At 42.3% G+C, this 24,880-nt stretch overlaps 1 protein-coding gene across 2 annotated transcripts; it reads right to left on the bottom strand.

Annotated features, from left to right (window-relative positions):
- Positions 1–1,833: 1,833 nt before the first annotated feature.
- Positions 1,834–24,587, bottom strand: Dgke (diacylglycerol kinase epsilon). Of its 2 annotated transcripts, XM_034505676.2 has the most exons (11): positions 23,729–24,587; positions 17,999–18,158; positions 14,580–14,699; positions 12,226–12,369; positions 11,874–12,031; positions 11,362–11,413; positions 10,142–10,255; positions 7,893–7,964; positions 5,759–5,886; positions 5,052–5,163; positions 1,834–4,774 (listed from the first exon to the last, which is right to left on the bottom strand). In XM_034505676.2, exons 1-11 carry the CDS (start codon positions 24,184–24,186, stop codon positions 4,595–4,597), a joined length of 1,698 nt encoding a protein of 565 aa, XP_034361567.1. In that variant the 5' UTR covers positions 24,187–24,587; the 3' UTR covers positions 1,834–4,594. The 2 variants fall into 2 exon arrangements, with proteins under 2 accessions (XP_034361567.1, XP_034361569.1); XM_034505678.2 differs by lacking the exon at positions 5,052–5,163 and having other exon boundaries at positions 4,642–4,774; positions 23,729–24,563.
- Positions 24,588–24,880: the final 293 nt, after the last annotated feature.

Genomic DNA, 24,880 nt, shown 5'->3' with positions numbered 1-24,880 from the left:
TCTTGTCACAGGGGTCATTCAGATGGATCAAATTGTAAGGACTATTAGCTGAGTCCTGAACCCAGCAATTACAAAAGGTGTAGGAGTTGATTGCCACCTAAGAGCACACACCGCCCTGAATAATTCTGCGTTTTTTTCTTCGCCTGTCAGTTCTGCCCATCCAGTCACGATACTATCATGCTTGCACAGTGTCAGAAAGAACTAGGAAACAATCTAACTTCCCAACTCTCCCTGTTTCAACATTCTATGTCAATTACCAAAGAGATCAGTGTTCCTTTCCTGTTCAGTGTAGTCTGTGCTGGCTCCTTTAGTGAATAGCCCAGGTTATCCTTACAGAGACGGAAGAAAAAAATTTTTTGGCCTAGTATCAGTATAATGATTATACACTTTCTGGATATTCTTCTACAGCTGTATCTAGAGGGCAAATCTTGCCCATGTCTGCACTCAAACTTGATTCTTTAATATACTTTCAAGGATCTTAGGATGTACCCTTTGAGGCCAAGAAGCCTCATACTCATTACACAGCCAGGGGCATCAGAGTAAACACTTATGTGTGTATTTATATAAAGTGACGGAATACACAATTTCCACACTACAATCACAGCACAAGGAATAGAAGCTAAGTTTGGTGTTGTACTATGCAACCAAAATCCTATGGAAAGCTCTGAGATAGCCAAGGGAGTGTATTCCAAGTGGCAACTAAATCCCCAACAGAGTATTTTCAGAATTGAATGCGTTAAAAATAATCATTAGAAAAGCAACCGTGTGACAAAGTCATCAAAGATAGTACTTTCCAAATCCCTTTTGTATAAATACAGTCTCTGGGCCAGAAAGATGGCTCAGTGGTGAAGAGCACTGGCTGTTCTTCCAGAGGTCCCTAGTTCAACTCCCAGTACTCACAACATCATGGTGTAGACACATGCAGACAAGACAACTATACACATAAAAGCCCTGTTTGAGCCTTGGTTGGCCAGCCTTGAACTCAGAGATCTTCCTGGTTCTCTGAGATTACCGACATTGCTACCATGCCCCACTGAGGGTTGTTTTTCTAAATAGTGGAAATAGTTTACCTACTGGTCGTATACATAACTCAGTATAGTTCAGTGCAGTTTAAGTTCAGTACAGTCTAATATGTCACACTAAGGTGGAAAGCATGCATCTCTGCTCCAGCAGCTCTACTCCCCGTCTTCCGAGAGTCCACCCAGCAGTCTCAAGACTGTCACTCCAGGAACTATCAATATCTAATAGCTAAGTCACCAACTGGGTTAGAATGTAAGCAACTGTTTTGAGATAAGGTCCTCATCTATAGCCAGGCTGGCCTTGAACTCAGCCTCTAGGTGTTGGGATTATAACAGCATACACTGGCATCTTGATCCAAAAAAGGGCAGGAATTCACCCCTCAACCACACTCGTGGCCCTCCTGGCTCTCTGAGAACAGCTGAGCTGCGGTGCTGGTCTGAAACGCAGGACATGCTTTGTAAAGCTGAGCCGGTAGGCTGTTGCCAACCATGTTAAAATTTTTTCCTTTAAAATTTCTAGACTTAAAAAAAAAACAAGAAAAAAATTATATATAAAATCTACTTAACATCCTATGTCCTAAAAGATTCAGAAATTTAAAAAAAAGTCACAGAAACCAAGTTAAACCCCCCCCCCATTTCTGAATATAAAGTGCTGGTTTCTTACTTCAATACTTTCATTTTGAACAAAAGTATCATGACATCATCACCTATTCTGACCTTTCTGGTCAGATTATGTATTTAGGTCCACATTAATGTGCAAATTAACATAACCTTTCAAGTTTTCTAGCTAGTGCAAATTAAAAATCCCACAGTGTACATTAGAAATATTTTACTTTATGTTACAGATGAAAATGACTTTCTGACATGCTGGCAGAAGTACTAAATTTACACAGCACAGAAAGAACTTTTCTGAGTCAGCCTACGTTACAACCAGGCACACAAATACTCAAAAGGCAATCGCTACAGATTTCCAGACTCTAAAAAAATAAAATAGTTTTCACTATAAAATTTTTTATAAACATCAGCTACATTACAGGTTCACAGCTAAGTTGCAGAAAGGCTAAAACATTTAAATTGTTACCTTACTACTGGACACGGTCTATGCTGAGACAGAAATGCCTCTGACTATTATATATACAAAACACTGAAAAGTATCTGCCTAAGGATCTGAGTTTAAGCCACTAAGTTCATGAGATGTGAGGAATGTATTAGAGCAGAAAAGACGAGAGATGTGGAAACAGAAAAAGAGATGGTTCATGGTTTTTCCTGAGAATATGTAAGCTGTGTTGCTATGGAGACAACTTTAGATGGAACAGAGGGATCTCAGTGAGTCATTCTGTGAAGTACACAGGAGAGGAGGCCTGGTCATAAACTTCCAGCATCTAATATGTAACTTGCAAACACCAAGTATTACAAATCGTATTCAAACAAGGCACATGCCTATACATTTATCTGGAATGCTGGGAAAACTCCTGCCTCAAAGTGTGAGCTGTAGCAGATGAAATACTGGTATGTTTGTGATATAGTATTGTGGCAGGTATACAACAGAATCTGAGTAAGGCATCAGAAAGACACCATGGTATGTTGTGGCAAGGGGACACAAGTCTGCTCTATCTGGAGTATCTCAGTAGTTACCCTATTTTGACTGACAGCCCAGAATTAATAAGTTGCTTTACCACAAATAGAGCATTATGAATTACAGGTATATAAAGTACATCCACAATAAATTTAACAGTATGCCTCAGAGGGTGACTCTAAGAATTCTGCCCATGAATCTAAGGATGACTTTCATTACACTCCAAACAGGATCATTCACGAGGAAAAAGCTGCAGACTCTCACAGCTATCTCAAACCTCAGCTGTAGCTATCCAGTGTGAAGGTGTAAGTTGTTACAAACCTGTGGAACATCTTTCAATGGTAGAATTTGGTATCTCCCAAGAACAGTGGAATAGGTTAATTTAGCAGAGTAAAATGACTTTAGATAATGTATTTACTAATATTTTATTTACTAAGTTGTTCTCTCAAAAACATGGTCTAGGCTTGAGGTGACTGAAAGTGAAGTTTCTGGCAATTCAGTGGCTGTAGACTCATAATAAACCATTAAAAGGGAGAGTCGTGGTGGTTTTGGGATTCCAGTCTTTCAGAAATTAACTCACGAAAGACCACCAAGTGCAAACATGCCGTTTGTCAGAAACACACCAAGTAGCTGTTCATTGGTGTGGCTAACTGCAGAGGCAGGCCACGGACAGCGGCAGAAGAGCGCCCTCTAATGGAGAGCTATGGAGCTGCCCTCAATAAGTCCTTAGCAATGGAGGGTGGAGGGGCAACGAAAGAAGCAAAGCTCTGCAACCCCAAGTTCTTCATCATGCGCTCCCCTCCCCCTTTTGAGGTCTGCAGAATGAGCACAGGTAAGTATATATGCCACGGGGACTAAGAGAGAGCTCTATGTGACTGTGACCAGAAGATTTATGTGACCACTATGCTAAATAAAGCTGTACAATGCTAAACAGGAGCATCATGCCACGAGGTAAACAATAAGTTAAAAATATATCTCTCACTTTGAAATAAATATGATATATGCATCTTAGCAGAGCTTCCCTCTCTGAGGGTAACGCTGTCAACAGTTTCACAACATAAAACCGCTCAACTTGAAGGCAGTCAGCCTGGATTTTTTTGAGTAACTAATCTGACTTGGTAGCTTCCCTTAGGTGTATATTTTTCCAGTCAACGGTATCTTTTAGTCTAAAGAGAGGCTGGCAAACTGTAGAGCTCCAATCCAAAGTTTTCTAAATCTTACTTTAGACCTATCCACTTCTAGCTGTGTATTCATATATACATGTCTATGTGTGTGTGTCCATGTGTACACACACACACTAGTGCTGGAGTGTAGTTCAACGACAGAGCATTCATCTAGACTTCCGGAGGACCAAGGTTCAATCCCCAGAACTGCCGAAACAAAAACAATTAAAAAAAAAAAAAAGATTTTGAACTTCAGTTCAACATGGTCATGACATTCCTGGAAGCCTGACAGGAAATATTCCTGGAAGCCTGACAGGAAATATACTACTGTAAAAATTATAAGTGCCATCTTTCTTTCACTTTTCTCCTCAGGTGCTCCTAGAAATCAGAATGTAGGTAGGGTCCATTTGGTTTGAGGTGTGGGGTGTCTTATGATGCACACTGCAGGAGGAAGCCCATGTTAATCATGGCAGTTCAAAAAGCAAGCTAACATTTAACGTGTTGTCACCACATCAAGAACTAAGGGAATGATCTTTCCATCCACATCCTGTCCACCAAGGCAGTGCATGATGCAGCGTGAGGCCAGTCTAAAGCGTCCAGCCAGGAGGGGCATTTCGTCTTCGTGGACCTTTCCGTGGTTTTTTTTTTTTGCAATTAGTGATAAATGATCAGAGTATGTTGCTGACAGAAGAGTCTGTGTCTGTGATACTAAAGTCTAGCTGAGGAAAAGCTGTTTATGTGGTTCACACACATAATACTAGGAATGAAATGACGGCTGGAGGCCAGCAGTGTGTCCTATGGACGACATGTCACAGATGCTGCTTCATCTCATCCTTCTACTCGGCTTCCTTTAAGTCCTCATGATCCGAAGGGCTTGAGATGTCATCATCCGACTGCTCTCCAGAGAAGTAGAGCATCAGTGCATGTGTCTTGTGTGTTATGGTGACAGTACAGGGCCCTTGAGCCCACGGCTCCCCATCCACCTGCATTGGCATCATGGAGCACTTCAAAGTCAGCTGAAATCAAGAAAACAATTAGAAAGGTGTCCGTTCTAGAAACTACAGGCAGGCGTTCCTACCTTCCACTACCTCCACAGGTCCTTAACCTTTGAACTTAAAAAATTAATCTAAATATAGCTTTTTTATAGATTGTTTAGGGATTCTTTTCCAGTGCGCATTTTGTTTCGCTAGGTGGCCAGCTTCCTGCAAGCCCCTGCTACAAGCTATAAAGCCTGTGGCAGCCTGAAAAATGAGTGATGCATGCTGTCTCCTGCCATCAGCCACTATCACCTACCCGCACTGTATGTGCTTGTCCTATTCGGAAAGGATTTGCCAGTTTCACCTGGATTTGAGCACAGTGGAAAGAACCATACACTCCAACAATTTCCAGTAAGCCATCATCATGTCTGACACGAGAAGAAAATATGGATTACAGAATGCAGTAAAGTCAAATTATCTTCAGAAAAACACTTTTCATACAGGTGGGTCATCAACTTTATCTATCTATCTATCTATCTATCTATCCATCCATCCACCCACCCACCCATCTATGGGATTGATCCATCTATTTATCCATCCATCTATCTATACATCTATCCATGCATGGGATTAAAGGCACTGGTGTCACCACACCCACCCACCATCTTATCAACATATACAGCAGTGAAAATCTGAGGGAAACATGAGAGTTCAAACAACAACAACAATAACAATAAAAAAACCAAACCTACCCCACCAAAAACAAAAACAGAAGGCTGGGTGTAGTGCTGCACACCTTTAATTCCAACATTTGGGAGGCAGAGGCTCTGAGCTCCAGTATACCAGAGCTACTACACAACATAACACAATACAACAAAAACCCAGCTCACTTTACAGAAAGTGACAACCGTATACTGCAGTCAGCTGTGGCAGTACTAACATCTATAATCGAGCTCTAGGGAGGCTGAAGCAGGAGACTGAGTTCAAGATTAACCTGCTTTGCTACTTTGCGACTGTACATACCTGGCCAGAGGATAAGTCTCATCTCCCATTCCTTCCCAGAGTCTGCAGCCACCGCCCCAGTATCCAATGTTCAGAACAATAATACCCTCCAAATTAGGCAGTTCAACTCGCTCGCCATCCAGTTCTAGCTTTAAAGAAATATAGTTAGTTACTACAGGGCACCCTATCCACAGCTAGCTCCTGGAACTCAGACTTTAATAAGCATGCTCAGAGATGTGAGACATGCCTGAGGGGAAGACAACCTTCTCACTGCACTCAAGGCAACCTGGCCTTTCTTGTTTTCATACAATGGAACTAATAATTAATTGGTTTATTCCTGGCATGTGTGTGCACACGTGTGTGGAGGTCAATCTAAGCTGTCTATTTTGGTTTTGAGTATCACTACCTGGCTCATTACTTTTTAACTTGGTTTCTGGGGACTGGACTAAGGTCGTCACTTGTACTGTAAGCTCTTCAGCAACTGAGCTGTCCCCTCAGCCCCAAGAGGAACAGTTTTTAATCAATGTATCAACATCATCCTTTTTCTCAATCCCCATTACCTTGCCTTTCTTTTATTTATATATTTAAAACATTTTATGTGTAGTATGAATTCCTGCTTATGTCTATACACCATCTACATGCCTGGTGTCCAGACATGTAGAAGCCAGACATGTAGAGGCCAGAAGACGGCATCAACTTCCCTAGAACTAGCTACTTAGGCACTGCACTCGTGTGCAACCCCTGCCCCCATACATACAAGAAAAAAATAAGATGTTCAGAAAAACCTTCTGTCTGCCCTGCTCCCATCTCCCATCCTAGGAGAGCAGCATGGTGCCTCACATTCCCAGACCAGGGACCTGGCATTATCTATGCTATATTCCCAACAACTAAGTCAGGAGGAAACCACATGACACTCTGTCTGTGTCTTGCATTTCTGACAGTATTTTGTGAACCTGCTATCTCCCCTATAGACATTTCCAATAGGCTGTGCACTCTGGCCTCACTCTCTCATACGCCCTAACACATTAACAGGCACAAACCAACACAGCGCTCCCTCATTACAAGCCTTCACTGGCTTATTACCCTGGCACAGAGGCAGATTCAAGTTCTAAACAGGCTGGTATGATACTGTGGCCTGGCCTCTGTCTGGATGCCGTTAGCCTTGGCTCTTGCCCTCTTGCTCCCTGTAAGTCATGTTCTGCATCGAAGTTCTACAAGTGTCAGGGATGGATCCCAGCACCACTCAGTAACACTTTCCTGGAGAGCCTTACAGCCCCTTCCCTGCTGGATGGCCCTCACTACATGTCATGCTGTCCATTCTTGCCAAGGTGGCTATCATGTCTCCCTTCTTATTTGTCAGTGCTTTTGGGCTCCTCTAATATTTTTGTTGTTATTAACCATTACAGACCCTTTGTAGAAGCAAGTACCATGTACAGGACTGCTATGTATGATGTCTGGGTTCTGTAGTAATACACAATCAGCAATGCCCTACTCTTACTGCTTAGACACTCTTATTTAGTCTATAAGAGGTATCATACAAAACATGAATTAACCGGTTACATTTTCCTGAGCATTGAGATGAGCCAGCACTGTGTTAACTTAGATTTATTATCAGTCAGCTAAACAGATTCTGAAACAAATCTGGGTTTAAGTTGTGACTATTAGTTCCTGTGGCCATGAACCATATGACTTAGGAAAATTATTTCATTTCAAACAGTTTTACTGTCTTTGGGCATACAGTAATGCTTGACATAGAGGGTTGCTGCGGCACGGTAGAGGGATGATGAACAAAAAGAAACCTAGGTAAGTGGAAGGTACAGACACGGCTCAGTGGTGAAGAGCACCTGCCAATCCTACAGAGGGTCCAGTTCAGTTCCCAGCTACCCACACGGCAACTTACAACTGTCCTGAACTGTAGCTCCAGGGGATGCGGTGCCACCCAGGGCACAAGGCACTGTAAGTACTGTATATACAGGCCAAACACTCATTCATATATATATATATATTAAAAACAAAGAATACTGTAGCCAAGTGCCTGGCATAAAAACACTCCACATCCACAAACAAAGTATGTTTGCAGAAAATTCAGCATTTGTTAAAGAATTTCAGAATCTAGAAAATACCTAAGCCTTTATAAAAGACATTAGTAGCTTACCTCAATTTTTTTATTCAAATCTTTACACTCTTGTACTAAACAATCTTTAGTTCCATAGAATAAATAAACAGCCTGTGAAAAATGGACAAAAGATATTAAACCATCAAGAAGACACTGTAAATATGACCTTAAAGCACTAAGAAAACATGATACCAAAGCTCCTGCTCTGCACAAGCTGTTGTTTCAATGTGGCCTGGGCACAAAGGCACAGCCCAGGGATGCCTCTGCATGCAACTCAGTTTCACTCCCTTTAACATTCATTCTGCATTTCATTTTATCTGGTAACTGCAGTTGAAGAATTCTAGATAAATGGTGACACATGAAATGCGAGTCTTCCCTCTCTCTTTTTGGGGATAGGGCTCATATCTGGCCTAGAGTTTGATACTTTGTCTGAACTCCCAATCCTCCTGCCTCTACCTCTTGGGTATTGAGATTACAGTTGGTTGGTTGTCACCACACCTGGTTTTCAGGGGTGCTTGGGATTAAGCCCAGGGCTGCTGAGTTCTGCAAGGTCATAGCAGGGATGGTGGGACATGCATGTTTCCTGCCCCTGGAGCAGAGCTAGCGGGGTGCACACCTCCACAGGGGTTGACGGTTGCTGGGCATAAGGCATATTTGTATAAAAAATATATATTTTACTTCATGTTTCTCCTTTGGGGAATAATATCTCTGCCAAGGTTACCAGGAAGTATTTTCCCTGCCAAGGCTACTGGGGAATGTCCTCTCTGTCAAGGTTAATGGCTCTATGATAATCAGAGACAACACAAATCCAGGAGGCAATGGTGTGTCTATGTCCTTAGCAAAAATGTTAGACACTATGACCTTCAAGACAACTTTAAGGCTGTGGGAAAGAACTCTGAAAACACAAATTCAAATATATATATATATATATATATATATATATATATATATATATATTATAGTTTCTCAACTATACAAACTATAAGGATCCAATATGAATTATTTGAGGGGCTTCATGGATCTAAAAGAACAGAGACAGCTGCACTAATAATAAGCCAGCTTGCTAGATACAAAGGCAGGTAGATTCCTGAGTTCAAGGTCAGCCTGGGACAGAGCTAGTTTAGACCCAGGCATTATGGGAATGGATGGGATCCCACTCATTACTGTCTATGCTTACTTATAGAGGCAGATCTCAGAATTTGTTTGCAATGTTAAAAAAATGTGCTTGCTCTAAGAATCAAGGGGCTGGGGTCAAATGGAATACTGATTTGTAGAACAATCAAATTGAGACCTGGAATAAATGACTTAATTGATATGTAAATAAGACTGGGCTTTGAACTTTGAGAGCTGAGCTATCTGATGAGCTGTCTGGAGATCTTCAGAGAGAGCTGTCTCAAGCAGAACACAGGCTGTCTGCTTGTACTCACAATTTGACTTTGAGTTGTTCTTTTTGCAGCTCCTGAACACCATTTCCTCAGAACCCCTCGCCAAGCTGAGGCAGGTCCTTGGCACAGGGCTATATGCATACTATACATGAACTCTACCAATTGAGCAACATTTCTGAACCCTCTCTCATTTTCCTTTGACAGGGTCTTTCTATGTAGTCCAGATTGGCCTTGATTTGTGGCGATTCTCCTTCCTCAGGTCTCCTATTTTGTTAGAATTATAGAATCATCTTTTTCTTTAGAAGGTGACAACAAATCCCATTATTTTGTGGTTTAACAGAGTTTTTCAGAGGGAGTGTGGGATATGACTGAGATTTTCTGTGTTTACATAGCACTGCCTCCTGATTTACATTTTATAAGACCATAGTAAGGAGTAAGAAAAATTCTACCTTTTCCTAGTACTCCAGATTATTTAAGGAAAAAAATCATATAAATCTAGCAAATGCTGTATAAACACTTTTGAATATAGAAGGATTGATAGAAGAACTAAGGTTGCTAACTGTACAAATAGCAATCTTTATTGTTTTAGTAACATTATTTTCTCTATTAGTGACATAACCAAAAATTTATTTTCCCTAGAATTTCTTTCAGTTATTTAAGATAAACTTCAACATACTCCAATTAGCTTTCATAAGTAAAATATCCCAACTTTTAATTTTAAAACTCTCATTATAGTTAGCGAAATATATTTACAGATTTTAACTTGAAATCCTATACAAAACAGCACATAAATGTTTCTGTAAGTCAGTGTGATCTGAATTTAAAAGTGCTAAATATAATTGAACTGTTGATTTTTACTGTACCTTCGCTGATAAGCAGGAAATGCTATTTTATCCAACACACCTTGTTAAGGATTCGGCTGGAAAACAGAGACGGCGCCTTCTCACGATGAGCGTGAAAGTGGAGAGCCATAAGGGCGTCAGGTCCAACAGAGAAGTAGTTGTTCATTGTGAACTCCTGGAGGAACAGATAATCACTCTACTGTGCTGTACACAGGTCAATCTTAGTCTGCATTCTTCTGCAAAATGCACTACTTTCTCTATTTACATTTTGCAGACTATATACACTGCCTGGTGAAACTGTGGGCTGAGCCACAGACAGGACTCCTGCTGGTTCTGAATTCTGTCTGTAGACGTCCTGCTCCTGTGTTCCCATGGTACTACTTTCTCTGTACCTTCTTTGTACTTTCAGACTGCAAGTCTTAACTTTTTATTACTGTAGTTTGTACTCTCAATTCAGCCTAAATTCTTCTGTCTAATGTCTAGCTGTGTTCTTACTCCTAAGCAAAAAGCACAAACCACCAGACTCTTGTTCAACACCCCATGGTCTTTTGGGTCGCTACACCAAGTAACTCATCCTATTACCCTAAAGGCCGAAAGTTCCTTACTTTTATTTTCTTCATTTCCATGTATCTTATCATGAAAATTAGAAATCTAGTAGCTGTGCATTCTTCCTTTTGTGGGCATCAATTGCCAAGTCTCCATCAGTCTAACTTTAAAAATGTCTTTAAACTGAAAACAGTCTCCAAATGGCCCTCATGCTTTCCCCGTGTCTGTGAGCCACTGTCACACTGTCTTTAGAATTTTTCTTAAATACAGATGGGGATTATGGGTAGCTCAGAGGTGAGTACTTGGGCAGTATGTGTGAAACTTTGACTTTGATTCCCAATAAACAAATACTCTCTGTTATCTCTGCATTATTTGCTGTTTGCTGGCATGCTTCACCTCTGTGAGGGAAATTCTCTGTTTCTTTGCTGATTACAAATTAACTTGATCTGCTAGGGTGGTAGAATAAAGCACACGTGGACACTATTCTCTTCCACAGCACTTTTTATATAGACCAGTGTGGGGGGTGGGGTGGGGCTCAGTGGTGGAGCATTCATCTAGCACCTCCCAAAATACAAGTCAAAGGGGAAAAACCTAGACTGGAAGCCACAGAGCTCTGTGAGTAAGGCAGGCACTCTGGCGCTCTGCTCTGTACTCAGCCTGGTTTAGACCAGATGTCTCCATCCTACACTGTGTGCATTTGCTCAACTGCTTACAGCTGAAGCACTAAATACGTACCTTGGGTTTTCTTAAATTGTAGTATCCTTTATTTGTTACCTGCACTTTCCATCTAAAAAACAGAAGTTAAAAAAAGTACTTTTTACCAAAAAAACCTGTATTCTAGATAGCCTGACATATAAAAATTTCTATTTCAATAAGTTCTATTTTAAAGCATTTGAGATGTGAACATATTCACATCTAAGCAAGTGTGCAAATTTTGGCATAATTTATAACTGAACTATTTATAATATCAAGAATAAAACACCAGTACCCGTTATCAGTACAGCAAATATAGTTCTTTTCATTTAACATGTTTTTGGTTTTTGAGACAGTGTCTTAACACTATGGCCTAGGTTGGCCTCAGATTCATGGCAATTCTCTCCTGTCTCAATCTCCCAAGTGCTGGGATTACAGGTAAGAGTCACCAGGCCTGGCCAAATTCATTACATTTTATAGCTATGCAAGTCTTCATTTATAAAAATAATATCCTCAAGCTCAAATAACAGACTTGTTAGCACAATGTAGCTTACCTGTCTAGTTTGACTCCATCTGCTTCCATTACATTTCTTAAGACCTGTGCAACCGGGATTTCTCCAGCATAGCCTGTACCCCATCCCAGGGTATTGGATAGATCGTTGCCTGTTCCCAGAGGTAAGACTGCAACCTCTGGAATGTATTTTTCTTGTCCCTAGAATATAAAAGATACACTGCAGATTTTTCTCTTTAGATTATTTGTAGCATAATAGTAACTGTAAAATTTTAGACTAATGCAACAAAGACACAAATACAACTGTAAGTGTGCTAACTACTTAATCAGTGTCAAGCACTCTACCCCGAGTCACCTCGTCAGCCACCATTACAGTAGTTCTCAAAGACAGATACCTTAATCTTCATTTCATCAATTGCATCGAGGACCCAGCCCACAGTTCCGTCGCCTCCACAAACAAGGACTCGAACTGAGTAATGGGGAAGAAGAGTGCACAGCTGCAGAGCTTTGATCGGGGGAGTCTTTGTTACATCAAACACCTAACAATGAAAGGACAAGAAAAAAATTATTTTTACCCAACAATGTCTGCCAATGGCTACCTTCTAGATGAACAGAGGGTAGCCGAGCAGCAGTACTGGCTATTACATTTCATAGTTCCCCGTTGACAGGGCCACATGTCCTGTTCACTGCGGCTCATCCTGTACACTGACCTACAAAGCAGGAACCAGCCTCATTCCACTAACTAGGACACTGAGGTCCAGGAGGTTAAGCCAGTTGTTGGGAGCCAACTCCTAGCAGAAAGCGGCTATCATCTTTGCAACCATCTCAGGCCATATACCCTGACAAGAGACTTGTTTTTCAACAGCCCACAACAGCTGAGCATACTCTGATAAACATCTTGTTTTTCCTCACATATCTTGTTTTGTTGTTTAGTGGCCCCAGCTGCAAGGCGCACGTGGTAAAGTGTCTTCAGTTGCATTCCCCTGCTTGTGCCTATAAATACCCAGGATTTCCTTTCAATAAACAGGATGTGAACAGACTCTCTCTCTTGACTGACCCCCGAGGACCAGAGCACCCGGCCCCCAATCGTGGGGCAGTGTGGAGCAGCACGGGCCGGGACAGTCAGTTGCTAGCGAATCTGCAGATGCTGAGATACAATCCAAACTAAGTCTATGATACCGTCTGACTCCTTTCCATTCACATCACACTATAGTGGGCTAAGCTCACCTTTAGCTAGTGTTCCATTCTTTATGCCTTTAAAACAAAATAAGGACTGGAGAGATGGCTCAGAAGTTAAGAGAGCACTGACTGCTCTTCCAGAGGTCCTGAGTTCAATTCCCTGCAACCACATGGTGGCTCACAACCATCTGTAATGGGACCTAATGCCCTCTTCTGGTGTGTCTGAAGACAGCTACAGTGTACTCACATACATGAAATAAATAAATCTTTAAAAACAAAACACTAGTGCAAATATCTAAAAAAATAATTGTGACAAATACACAATGACCTAAAACGTAAGGACTCTATCTATAAAGATTTACTGACACAGGAAATACTTAGAGACCAATGGCCTCTGTATAGGTGGCTTCTATGGTATAGTTTATAGTAATCCAAGTGCAAGGTCAATCTTAATTTCCAGTGGTAGGAAACTTGAAAAATCACCACGTGTCTGTTAAGTTACTAGTTATCAGGTTTGAAATTCTGAGGATATATTGCAACGGCAGAAAATATTTAAATTATTGAGGAAATGCAAATCTGTGCATCTTACTATGAATGGCAGTTATCCTTTTCAGAGCTAGGGGCTGAATCTGGGGTCTTACATGTTAAAAAAATTACTTTATCATTTGGTTATTGATTAATACTAAAGATGTAAAAGCATAAACTGGAAGGAAAAACAGCAATTACATTTCGGATGGCTACAAAGTGGACCATTCTTTTTCTAAAAAATGTGTTTTTAAGAGAGAATCTTACTGTGTGGTCCAGACTGACCTTGAATTCAGAGATCCTCCCGTCTCTGCCTCCTGTGTGCTGGGATTATACAAGTGTGCCATTAAACCTGGGTACATTCAACTTCAATAGCATACCTCCCCCATTTTAAAAATCAAGGTATAATCTACTTTTCAAAAAAAATTTCTCTCTGAAAATGAACAAGTAGATGGTTTCAGTTTGTGGAACTACTATCATAATTCAGTCTATAACATTTTTAAAAGATGCTGCAAGATCTTTTAGTCACTTCCCACTTCCAGGCCTTGGCAATCCTGAGTGTACACTTTCTGACTCTATTGACTTGCCTTTCCTGGAGAGGTCGCATGAATGCAAGTATACAGTATGACCCTTCAGCCTGGAATGATTTAGCAGTGCCTTTTTGAAATTCACTCACTCTCATATACAGTTTGTCTCTTTCATTCAATGAAAAGTATCCATTCTACCTTATAAATACACAATCTGTTTATCTACTGAGCAGCCAATGGACAGTCGAACCGGTCTACTTTTTGGCAATTATGGATAATGCTGCTGTTGAACATCTGCTTCCAAGTCTGTGGGATATAAGCTTCATTTCCCTTGAAATGGGATTGCTAGGTGATAGGATTTTTGTTTTACTTTATACTTGAAGGGCTTGAGTCTTTTATAATTATTATTCTTACCTATGATTAAGTAGTGATTCAACACATCAATAACCATTGCATTTCAGGGAAAATAAAGCTAAAACTAAGGAGACTTAGAAAGGAAGGTTTTTCTCTTTAGTTACCTGGACTGGATTTAACAGGATCTTAAACTCTCCCAACAGTCCTTCTCCCATGTTAGTTCCACTACGAGAGTTGGTCAGGATTATTAATGGGGTCCACTGCTTTCCAAACTTAGAAGCAAGCTAAAAAATAATAAACAGGAACAAAAAGGGGTTAGAGTGAGAGATGGCAAACATAAAACTTTCCTTGGAAACAGTGTGCTGCATTTGGTGAAATAAGAACTATGCAGTGCTATCAACACAATAAAAAGTCCAGAAATGGAGAGGACCGTTCAGCTTGGCCTTCTACTCAATGGACACTTCTTATGTGTATACATCTCTATGTGGAGCCGGGCAGTGGTGGTGCATGCCATGGGAGGTGGATTTCTGAGTTTGAGGCCAGCCTGGTCTATAGAGTGAGTTCCAGGACAGCCAGGGCTACACAGAAAAACCCTGTCTCGAAAAACAAAACATCATCATCAACAACGACAACAAAACCCCAAACCTCTCTATGTGGAGGTGAGATGACCCTCCCTCTCTCTCTTGTTATTCAGAGATCAACTTCCCCCTGTCTCGCAAGTGCTGGGATAGAAAGTATTTCAGCAGAGAAGCTATCTTTTTTCCTGAGACAGGGTCTCCCCACAGGTCAGGACTTGTCATTTCTGCTCGGCTGTGTCTTCCGAGGACAGGATTACTAATACAGGACGCCGTGCTCAGCCTTCCTCACACACGTGAGGACTGAGCCCCTTATGCATGCATGGCGAGTACATACCAACTGGGCCATTTCATGCATGTCAAGTACATACCGACTGGACCATTGCATGCATGGTGAGTACATACCAACTGGACCATTTCATGCATGTCAAGTACATACCGACTGGACCATTGCATGCATGGCGAGTGCATACCGACTGGACCATTTCCCACCTCCACAGCATTCATTCTGCATCATCCATTTTAAGAAATCAAATTTGTCTCTCTGTGTAGCTCTGGCTGTCTTGGAACTCAACTCTGTAGATCAGGCTGGCCTTGAACTCAGAGCTCTGCCTGCCTCTGCCTCCTAAGTGTTGAGAGTAAAGAAGTGTGCCACCACCTGTCAGCTAAATTTAATCAACTTTTAATAATTTACATTTATTTTTATGTGGATGAATGTCTGCATAAATATGCATCATGTGCATGCAGTGTCCTCAGAAGCCAGGGGGTGCTGGGTCCCTTGGAACTTGAATTATAGACAGCTGTGAGCTGCCACGTGGGTGCTGGGAATTGAAACTGGGCCTCTGGAAGGGCCAGTGCTGTTTACTACGGAGCCCTCTCTCCAGCCCCTTTATCATTCTTTAAACAGTATTTTCATGGAGCTCCTGCAAAGGATTTAAGTATGGTTCTCAGAACCCACTTCAGGTGGCTCACAAGAGGCTGATAGAAGACAGCTAGTCCTTTTAAATGAATATCCAAGCATGTCCTAAATGACTTCCGACTAATACTTAGGGGCTGGTGAGATGGGTTAGCAGGTAAGTGCTCACTGCCATGCCTAACACCTCAGTTCAATCCCTGGAACCTACTTGGCAGAAGAAGGAACCAATTCTCACAAGTTAACCTTTGACCTCCACACATGCGCCATGGCACATGCACAGTCCCCATAAGCCTCCATAAACCCCCATAAGTAAATGTAATAAGCATTTAAAACTATTTAATTTCTATTTTCAGTTGTGTGTGATGTACATGTGTGAGTGCAGGTATCCATGGAGTCACACATATGCTCATGGTACATGCACACATGCATACACATGAAATAAAAAATTTTAAAGGAATAAATTAATAAAGCATTCCACTCTACTGCTAAATAAAACTAGCATAAAAACAAATAGAAAATGGGGTTCTTAATAATTTTCATTGATTTCTAAAATAATCAAAGTCATCACATAATTTACCAATTACATAGGTTGAGTATTCTTTATCAGAAATGTTTGAATCCTACGTGCTGAGTGTCTCCCCTAACCCTCAAAGACCTATGGCCTCATTCCACTCTTTCATACATGTGTGTTATTCATCCTGAGTCTCCCTTCTCATTTCCTCTCCATCTCCTAAAAGCACCCCCACCCAATAGTTACTAATTTTGGTTTAGTTTGGTGTCCTAGATTGTAATCAGGGAAACTTGTGTGATCCTGAATTTGGACCTATCCATCAGAGCCTGGAGGCTCACCAATGGATATATAAACAGATACCATGTCTTCCCCTCTATAGGACTGTTGCCAGCAGATTAGCAGCATGTGGTATGTCATGTCATTGTGTCTGATCCTGTGGGTCCTGTTGTCATCCCATGTCATTCCCCCCACCCTGACAAAATTTCTGTGTAGCCCTGGATACCTTGAAACCTGTACTCTGTAAACCAGACTGGCCCCAAACTGAGTGATCCACTTGGCCTCTGCCTCCCAGAATGCTGGGATTAAAGACGTGCACCACCATGTCTGGCCAGAAGTGTCTCTTAGTTTGGAGTGTTTGCATATACATTGAGGTGTTTTAGAAATTAGATCCAAGTTTAATATGAAGTTGATTTACAGTAACTCTATGTATGAACCTTCAGACATAGCACACATAGGACATTTTTTTAGTGTCCCACATTTTGACCACAACCTGTCCTGAAATTGGGAGGCTTTTCTACTTGTGGTGTCTTGATGGCCCTAACATGCTGGACTGGGGATGCTGAGTCTCTACACTGGAGAGTCTGCCCCAGGTAAGACAGCTCATGTTCTAGCCACTGACAAACTGCATTTTACTTTCTCTTACCTGTTTTCCTTTTCTGGATGTATCTGAGGATGTATCAGCTTTCGAGATTTAGTTGTTTGTGATTCCGAGTTTTTTTTTTTTTTTGCTTTGGTCTTTGAGACAGGGTCTCACAGAGATCTGTCTGTCTCCTGCCTCTGCCTCTTGAATACTGTGATTGAAGGCTCTTTTACTATTTTATGCATAGATGGGTTTTGGCTACATTTATGCCTGTGTACTGTACAAAGCAATGCCCACAGGCCAGAAGGTGCACTGGATCCCTTTGTACTGGGGCTAGAGCTGATTCTGAGTCTCCACACAGGTGCTGGGAATCAAATCCTGGTCCTCTGAAGAGCAGCAGTGCTCTTAACTGCTAAGCCACCTCTCCAGCCCTTGGCTCTTAATTTTTGAAACCAGATTTTGCTAAGCATTCCAGAATTTTCGATATAGACTAAGCTGACCTTAAACTTTTGGTCTTGCTGCCTTTACCTCCTAAGTGGTGCTATTAAAGATGTTTGCCATCACTCTGGACCTTGGCTAAGGTTTTATGGTTTACCATATCAACATTTTATATCCCTTGACCTCTTAGTTGCTTAATTCCCAATTTTTCTCAAATACACAGAATTAACTATCTTATATGTCAACTTTAAATGAATAAATTTATAAGAAAATAAATGAATTACCATTTCATAATTTGTGTTTTTGTCTTTACGCATCTGGTTAATAGAAGTTAAATAGCTTGGTGGGATGATGAGGTTTCTGAATTCTCCGAAGTCACACTGTTCACTCCTTAAGCTGCTTCTCATGCACTCGTCATGGACTGTCTTCTGGCACCAAATGCACCTGAGGAAAGAAGAAACAGCTGTCAGTTAGTGTTAAACCAGCGTTTCCAATCCACAAACCACATCCTGTCAAAAGTTACAAACAGCATATCCACATAGAAATAAATGTAATAAAAAAATTTCCACAAAAATGTACTCCATATGATCAAAAATTTTAAAATGAGTAAGTAACTTCTTTGGGCAATTTTGTAATGTGGTAACGCCTGTAGGTACAACCTCCCTTAAAAGGTCAATCTAGGCGGTGGTGGCACACACCTTTAATCCCAGCACTTGGGAGGCAGAGGCAGGCGGATTTCTGAGTTCGAGGCTAGCCTGGTCTACAGGGTAAGTTCCAGGACAGCCAGGGCTACACAGAGAAACCCTGTCTCGAAAAACCAAAAAAAAAAAAAAAAATTAAGAAAGAAAGAAAAAAGGTCAATCTAGAACAACAGCTGTAGTTGGAAATGTGTGTGCATTAGGCATTAGCTGAAACCTGTTTATGATATCTGTAGTTCTACAGGCCTGGTTTGGAAATGTTTCAATTTTTATGTAGATAAAGTAAAACATCCCATTTCTTTTTTAAAAACTATTTATTTTTATTTTATGACATTGATGTTTTGGATGCACGTGTATTTGTGTGATGGTGTCAGGACTCCTGGGGCTGGAGTTACAGACAGTGGTAAGCTGCCATGTGGGTGCCAGGTTGTTTGGAAGAGCAGCCAGTGCTCTTAACCGCTGAGCTATCTTTCCAGCCCCCAAACATCCCACTTCTTTTAGGAGCTGATAAATAGTTCAATGTCTGGTTCTAAAACAAAGATAGGACATGTGCATCCAGATTCACTCTGTCCTGGGTGCCAGTGCCAACAACAGGCAGGGATTAGTGCTGGCGAGACTCAGGCTTTCTATTATTAATCTGCTAAACTATGTAATCCACTCAGAGATAAGACACATGTGACTAGCAAAAAACAGGCCACCAGAGAAGGACAGAATCAACTAATTTAAAAAGGAGGGAGTGTTAACCCTGGGCCTTCTGTTGTAAAGGTGTTTTTTCCTTTTCAATGTTGAGATTTGTCAAGTGATTACTACTGTTTACTCAAGAGTTCTACTGACGGCTAAAAATAGACCTGAACAATGTGTTACAGACAATTATAACAGGGCTTGCTCATGACATTTATAAATACTGGTCCTTAACTTCAGAAACTGTAACAGACAGTTACATAGTTGTACTATTCTATCTACTGGTGGCCTACAGCTAATTACTATTTTATTGCAATCACTGCATTATTATTGTTTTTTTGAGGTAAGATTCTGCCTTTTTGGCTCTCTGGCTTTGAAGTCCTGGTGACTCAGGTTTCAGAGTATTAGAATTATAGTAAGTGGTGCCACACTGGGCTTGGGTGCATTTTTTCCCCAGTGCTAGGGATGCAACCCAGGACTTGTTCCTGCTGTTCTATTGTTCTATTTATTACCTACACATATATGACTGTAACTCAGCTAACTCTAACTAGTATATTCTATTTATTTTCTCCCATTATACCACATTTATTTGTGGGAGAAAAGGTTCAAATCTCACCATCAATTAATTAACTAATTAATTAATTATGTACATGGGTGTTTGTCTATGTGAGGGTGTCAGCTCTTGGAGTTACAGTTGGGAGCTGCCATATAGGTGCTGGGAATTGAACCCAGGTCCTCTGGAAGCGCAGTCAGTGCTCATAATCACTGAGCCATCTTTCCAGCTCCTCTCACCACCGATTTTTAAGCTGAGTAAGACTCTGAGACACTGATCTACTTACCTCCTTGGTTTCACACCTGCACTGCTAATCAGATTTGGCATTTTGGAATCAGATTTGGTAAATTGTTGTCACAGGGAGACAAGCAGTAAGGGATATATTGTGAGGAGCCACATAGTTTCCCATTCAGAAAATGCTCTTCTTGGAACAAAACAAAATAAAAACAAAATCCAACAAAGAAGCAAACAAAAGCCTATAGTGTTGAACAGGCAAGGGCAGGGGCTGGGGAGAGGGCTCTGCAGTTAAAGCATTTGTTACTCTTGCAGAAGCCCTGGGTTAGACTCCCAGCAACCACACAGTGGCTCATAAGCATCTATAACTCTAGTTTAGGGGATCTGACACCCTCTTCTGACCCAGGGACACCAGGCATGAATGGGGTACATAAATATGCATGCAGGCAGAACACCAGTGCACATAAAACAAATCTAATGCCCTGGAGAACCTCCCAAAATCTCCTGACAGGGTTACACATGATGGTGGCCTTATAAAAGAGAATTACAACCTAAAAATAGTATATTATTACTGAACATAATCTGCAAAAATATCCACTCAAGTATTTCATAATAATTCCCTCTGAGAAGACAAGACTAAGGCTGGCATGAACTTCTAACCCTATTATTTTTGTGTGTCAGTTAAGTTTCTAAAAACTAGAATATATTCATGAATTTCTTTAAGTTTTTTAAACTGTACTTTAAATAACACTAACATGCTTGAGAATTTAGGAATGTAGGAAGGTATAAAGTCATCTACAGATAGCCACTCAATTCTCTGGAGTACTTACTTCCAGTTTTATAGTGTGAAAACACTTCTCAGGTAGGAACGTGGTCTGTCTGTGTACTGGATTCTGTGTTTCCTCCTAGTGGGTATCAGACATATTTTCCTAAGCCAGTCTGTATTTTCTAAAAACATAGGTTAGAAAGAAATGTGTAATATTACATTATATGGATATTTTACAACTTAATCTTTTCTTCTTAGGGTTTTATGTATTTCAGGCTGGCCTCAAAACTGTATCTGGCCAAGGATGACTTTGAACTTCTGCGATCCTCCTGCCTCCACCTCTCAGGTGTTGAGGTTACAGGTGTGCATGACCAGAGGTGTTTATGTGGTACTGGGGACTGAACTTGGGCTTCACACACACTAGGTAGGCATTGGAACAACTAAGCTACATCCCTCGTTCCTAAACCACGGTTTTTAAAGTACTATTCATTCGTACCTATAACCCTGTCTTGATGATAAAAAAAGCAAAAACAAAAAAATCAAACTCTATTTCTATTGTTTTAACTCAGAGGTCTTTGATAACTTGGTAAACTGAGTTTTCTTTTTGCCTTTTTTTTTTTTTTTGTGAACTCAGTTATGTTCTATATTCATCTTTTTTTTTTTTTTTTTTTTTTTTTTTGAGAAAGAATGTTACCATGTACCCTTGGTCATTAGTTTTTAAAACTCTATCTACCTACCCACCCACCCACCCACCTAATTTATCACATGTGTTAGAAGGGCATGCCATAGCACTTGTGTGGTGGTGGGCCTTGGAGACTGAACTCAGACTGTGAGACTTGGTGGCAAGAGTACACTCACATGGCCATCTTGATGGCACTTTCATTAGGTTTTGATAAGTGCATACACTTTGATTTACCCAGAAATCTTTTTATCATAGTTATTAAAAATATGCATCAGTTTATCTTCAAATTTTTTTAGACTCCTGTATCTCAGACTGCCCTTGAGCTCTGTAGCCAAGGATGACCCTGAATTTCTGACCCTCCTCAAGTGGGTGCTTTGCACTGAACCTGGGTCCTCTAGAAGAGCAGCCAATACAACTGCTGAGCCACCCCTCCAGCTGAGCCACCCCTCCAGCTGAGCCACCCCTCTAGCTGAGCCACCCCTCCAGCTGAGCCACCCCTCCAGCTGAGCCACCCCTCCAGCTGAGCCACCTCTCCAGCTGAGCCACTTGTACAGGCCCAAATATAATAAATTGGTTTTGTTCATTTGTTTTGTCTTTTTGAGACAGCGTCTCACTACGTAGCTCTGGCTGTCCTGGAACTTGGTGTGTAGACCAGGCTGGCCTTGAACTCACAGAGATCTTGCATCTGCCTCCCAAGTGCTAGGATTAAAAATTCTTGAGTCACTATGCCTGGCTAATATAATGAATTTTTAAATAGAACCCAATTCCCTACTTTCATCAGAAAAGAAGCGAGAAGAACAGCAGGGAAGCTGGAGAAGGGACTAGGCAGCTGCTGGTACCCAGGTATAGTGGTGGGGCTAGAGGCAGGGGATCAGATGCTTTCTTTTGGCCTCCATGTGTACTAAGCATACATGTGATGCAGATAAACTTGTAGGTAAAAGACACACACTCGTACAAAAAAAGAAAACAAAACAAACTTTAAAAAAAAGTCAGATTCAGAAATGGTGACCACACGTCTTTGCTTGACTGTGATCACCTTGATTTTAGCTTATTTTCTGGCATCATTATTAATAATGCTCTCAATGTGTCCCAGCATGGACAGTAAGTTCATAAACAATAAGATTTTTTAAAGACAGAAAGGAGAGCTGGATCTATGGTTATAAATGTGTACAACTGCTCTCACAGAAGACCCTTTGATTCCCAGCACCCACTCTGGGAAGCTTACATCAGCTCCAGTGTAGGCTGATACCTCCTTGTGGCTGCTGTGTGTATCTGCACTTGTGGGTGGATACCAACACCAACACATACAGGCAAATGCTCACAGTAGCTTCAGCGCTATTCCCACCTTTCTGTTCCACTCTTGAAAGTGTGTGTGGGAGTTTCTATTTGTTGGAAATAAAACCTGTTAGGTAGTGAAGTCCAGACACGGCTCTGACAAGGCTGGGTGTGGGAAATCTTGGGGAGCCTGCCCTACTTTATCTTCAGTTTTCTCAAGTTCAGAATGAGTGAGGAGATAATCTACAAGTTTGCTGCCCATCAGCCTCCAACACACCTGTTTCACACAGCATTCCACCACGAAAGACTCCTCGTTCAGTGTGTATGCTGAAGCCATAAAAACATTCTCAGTGCAACTCAGGTGACTAGTCCTGAAAGATCTGACAACAGAAATGTCCTTTCAGGGCTGGTGAGAGAGCCTGGTGAGTTAAGAGCCTCAGGACTCAAAGGGAGCTCACTTCACAAAGCTGTCTTCTGACTTCCACATACACAACTCCACTGCAAAGCTGCACCCCCCTATAAATAAACGAGTAGAAAACTCAATAGTCCTTTCCCGTCTTGTGTGTCAAACACTTGACTGTGACATTAATTGGGATGACCCTTGTTTTTTAGTTCCAAACCAAGAACCAATTGGTTTTGTGACTAGCATAAGGTTCTTTGTGTACCCTTCATTTTTCCTTATGTAAAATGGGGTACCATAGAGTAGCCACGAGTTAGGCAGCACTTAAGAGGTTTTTGATGAAAATGAAGAGCCCTGGCAGGGGTGGGAAGTTAGGGGTGGTGGTGTTCACTTGTTAGAGTGCTTGAGTAGCATGCTTAAGGCCTTTGGGTTGGATACCCAGCACCTCATGAACTACTACTGGTGGTGCACACCTATAATCTCAGCATGGGGAGGTGAAGGTAGAAGCATTAAAAGTTCAAGGTCATTTTCTGCTATCCAGTGAGTTTGAAGCTAGCCTGGGCTACAGGAGACAGTCTCAAAAAGGAAACAACAACAACACAACATCTACATGAGACCTGCTGCAAACGCCTGGGATGCCATGAGTAGTTTAGGCCGTTGCTGAGATGAATATAGGTTTCACCACCCACTGTTTGCAATCCGGCCTCCCACAAATCCTGCCATACCTGTAATCGCAGAGTTTAGGCTGGCTGCCACACTGCTGCCTGCAGATTACACAGTAAGTGCACAGGGGGACGTTGCCACGGATCCAGTGGTGGGGCATGGCATCTGCGACCCTGCTGTCGTTCTTGAGCATGATCTCCTTGCATGGGAAGCGCTTGTCGACCTTCTTCAGGCAGCCCTCGTCCACGCGGAGTCCGCAGCAGTCGCAGAAGGCTCCTTGCAGGATGTGCTGCGCGCACACGCAGCAGTAGGTGGGGTGGCTGAACAGGTCGGTGTCACGCCAGCAATGCTTGCTCTTGCGGAAGATGTCCCTGCGGTGCAGCTGCCGGCGCGAACGCTGCAGACTACACCATAAGGTGATGAACACCGGCAACAGCACGGAGCACAGCGTCCATAGGACCAAGTGGCCATCGGGGAGCAGGCCCTGGGCGGGTGGTCCGGACCGCTGGTCCCCCTCCATCTTCCCAGGCCCAGGAGGGGCCTACGGAGAGGCCGGGTCCAGAGGGCTAGCCTTAGGACTCACTGCGTGGGGCTGCGGCTCGCCTTTGCTGCGCGTGGCCTCTGCTCCGGGAAAAGCGCAGGTCTCACCCGCGGACTCCGTGCAGCACAGGCCCGGCCCGTGGCCACCGCGCTCACAACGGCCGTCGCGATGGGCCTAGCCCGTGCCCCTCTCGCGAGGTCTCTGGAGACCCCCCAGTTCTCTCTCGCGGTCTCGGGTACCACCTATAGCCAAGCCTCCGGCCGCCGTCCCACTCTCAGGCTGCGAGATCTGCGTGGGGTGAGGAGGCCGCGCTTGAGGAGTGCACCTGCGCAGTCCGCACGCCGGCCGGCAGCTCAGCGAGAGCTGGGCGGAGCCTGACGCGCCCACAACATGGGCGGGGCCAGGTAGGACAAGGCCTATGGAGGCGCTTTCCGCTGGTGGGCGGAGCTAGAGAAAGGCGGAGCCTGCGCTGATAAAACGTATTTATAGGCGGGGGAAACCAGGTGTAGGGCGGGGCTCACGGCGGCGCTCCTCTTGGGTAGGAGGGGTGAGGTATGAGGGCGGGGCAGAGGATGGAGGCTTGGAAAGTTAAAAGACTTCAAGGGTCTGGACCGTATAAGAAAGGATGAGCAGAGGAACCAGTAAGATGGTATGGAATGAGGCATGGCTTAGG

This window comes from Arvicanthis niloticus, chromosome 6 (genome assembly GCF_011762505.2).
Source record: "Arvicanthis niloticus isolate mArvNil1 chromosome 6, mArvNil1.pat.X, whole genome shotgun sequence".
In the NCBI taxonomy this organism is placed as follows: domain Eukaryota; kingdom Metazoa; phylum Chordata; class Mammalia; order Rodentia; family Muridae; genus Arvicanthis; species Arvicanthis niloticus.
Note: the sequence above shows the minus strand (reverse complement) of the source record. Positions and strands in the feature narration are given on the sequence as shown.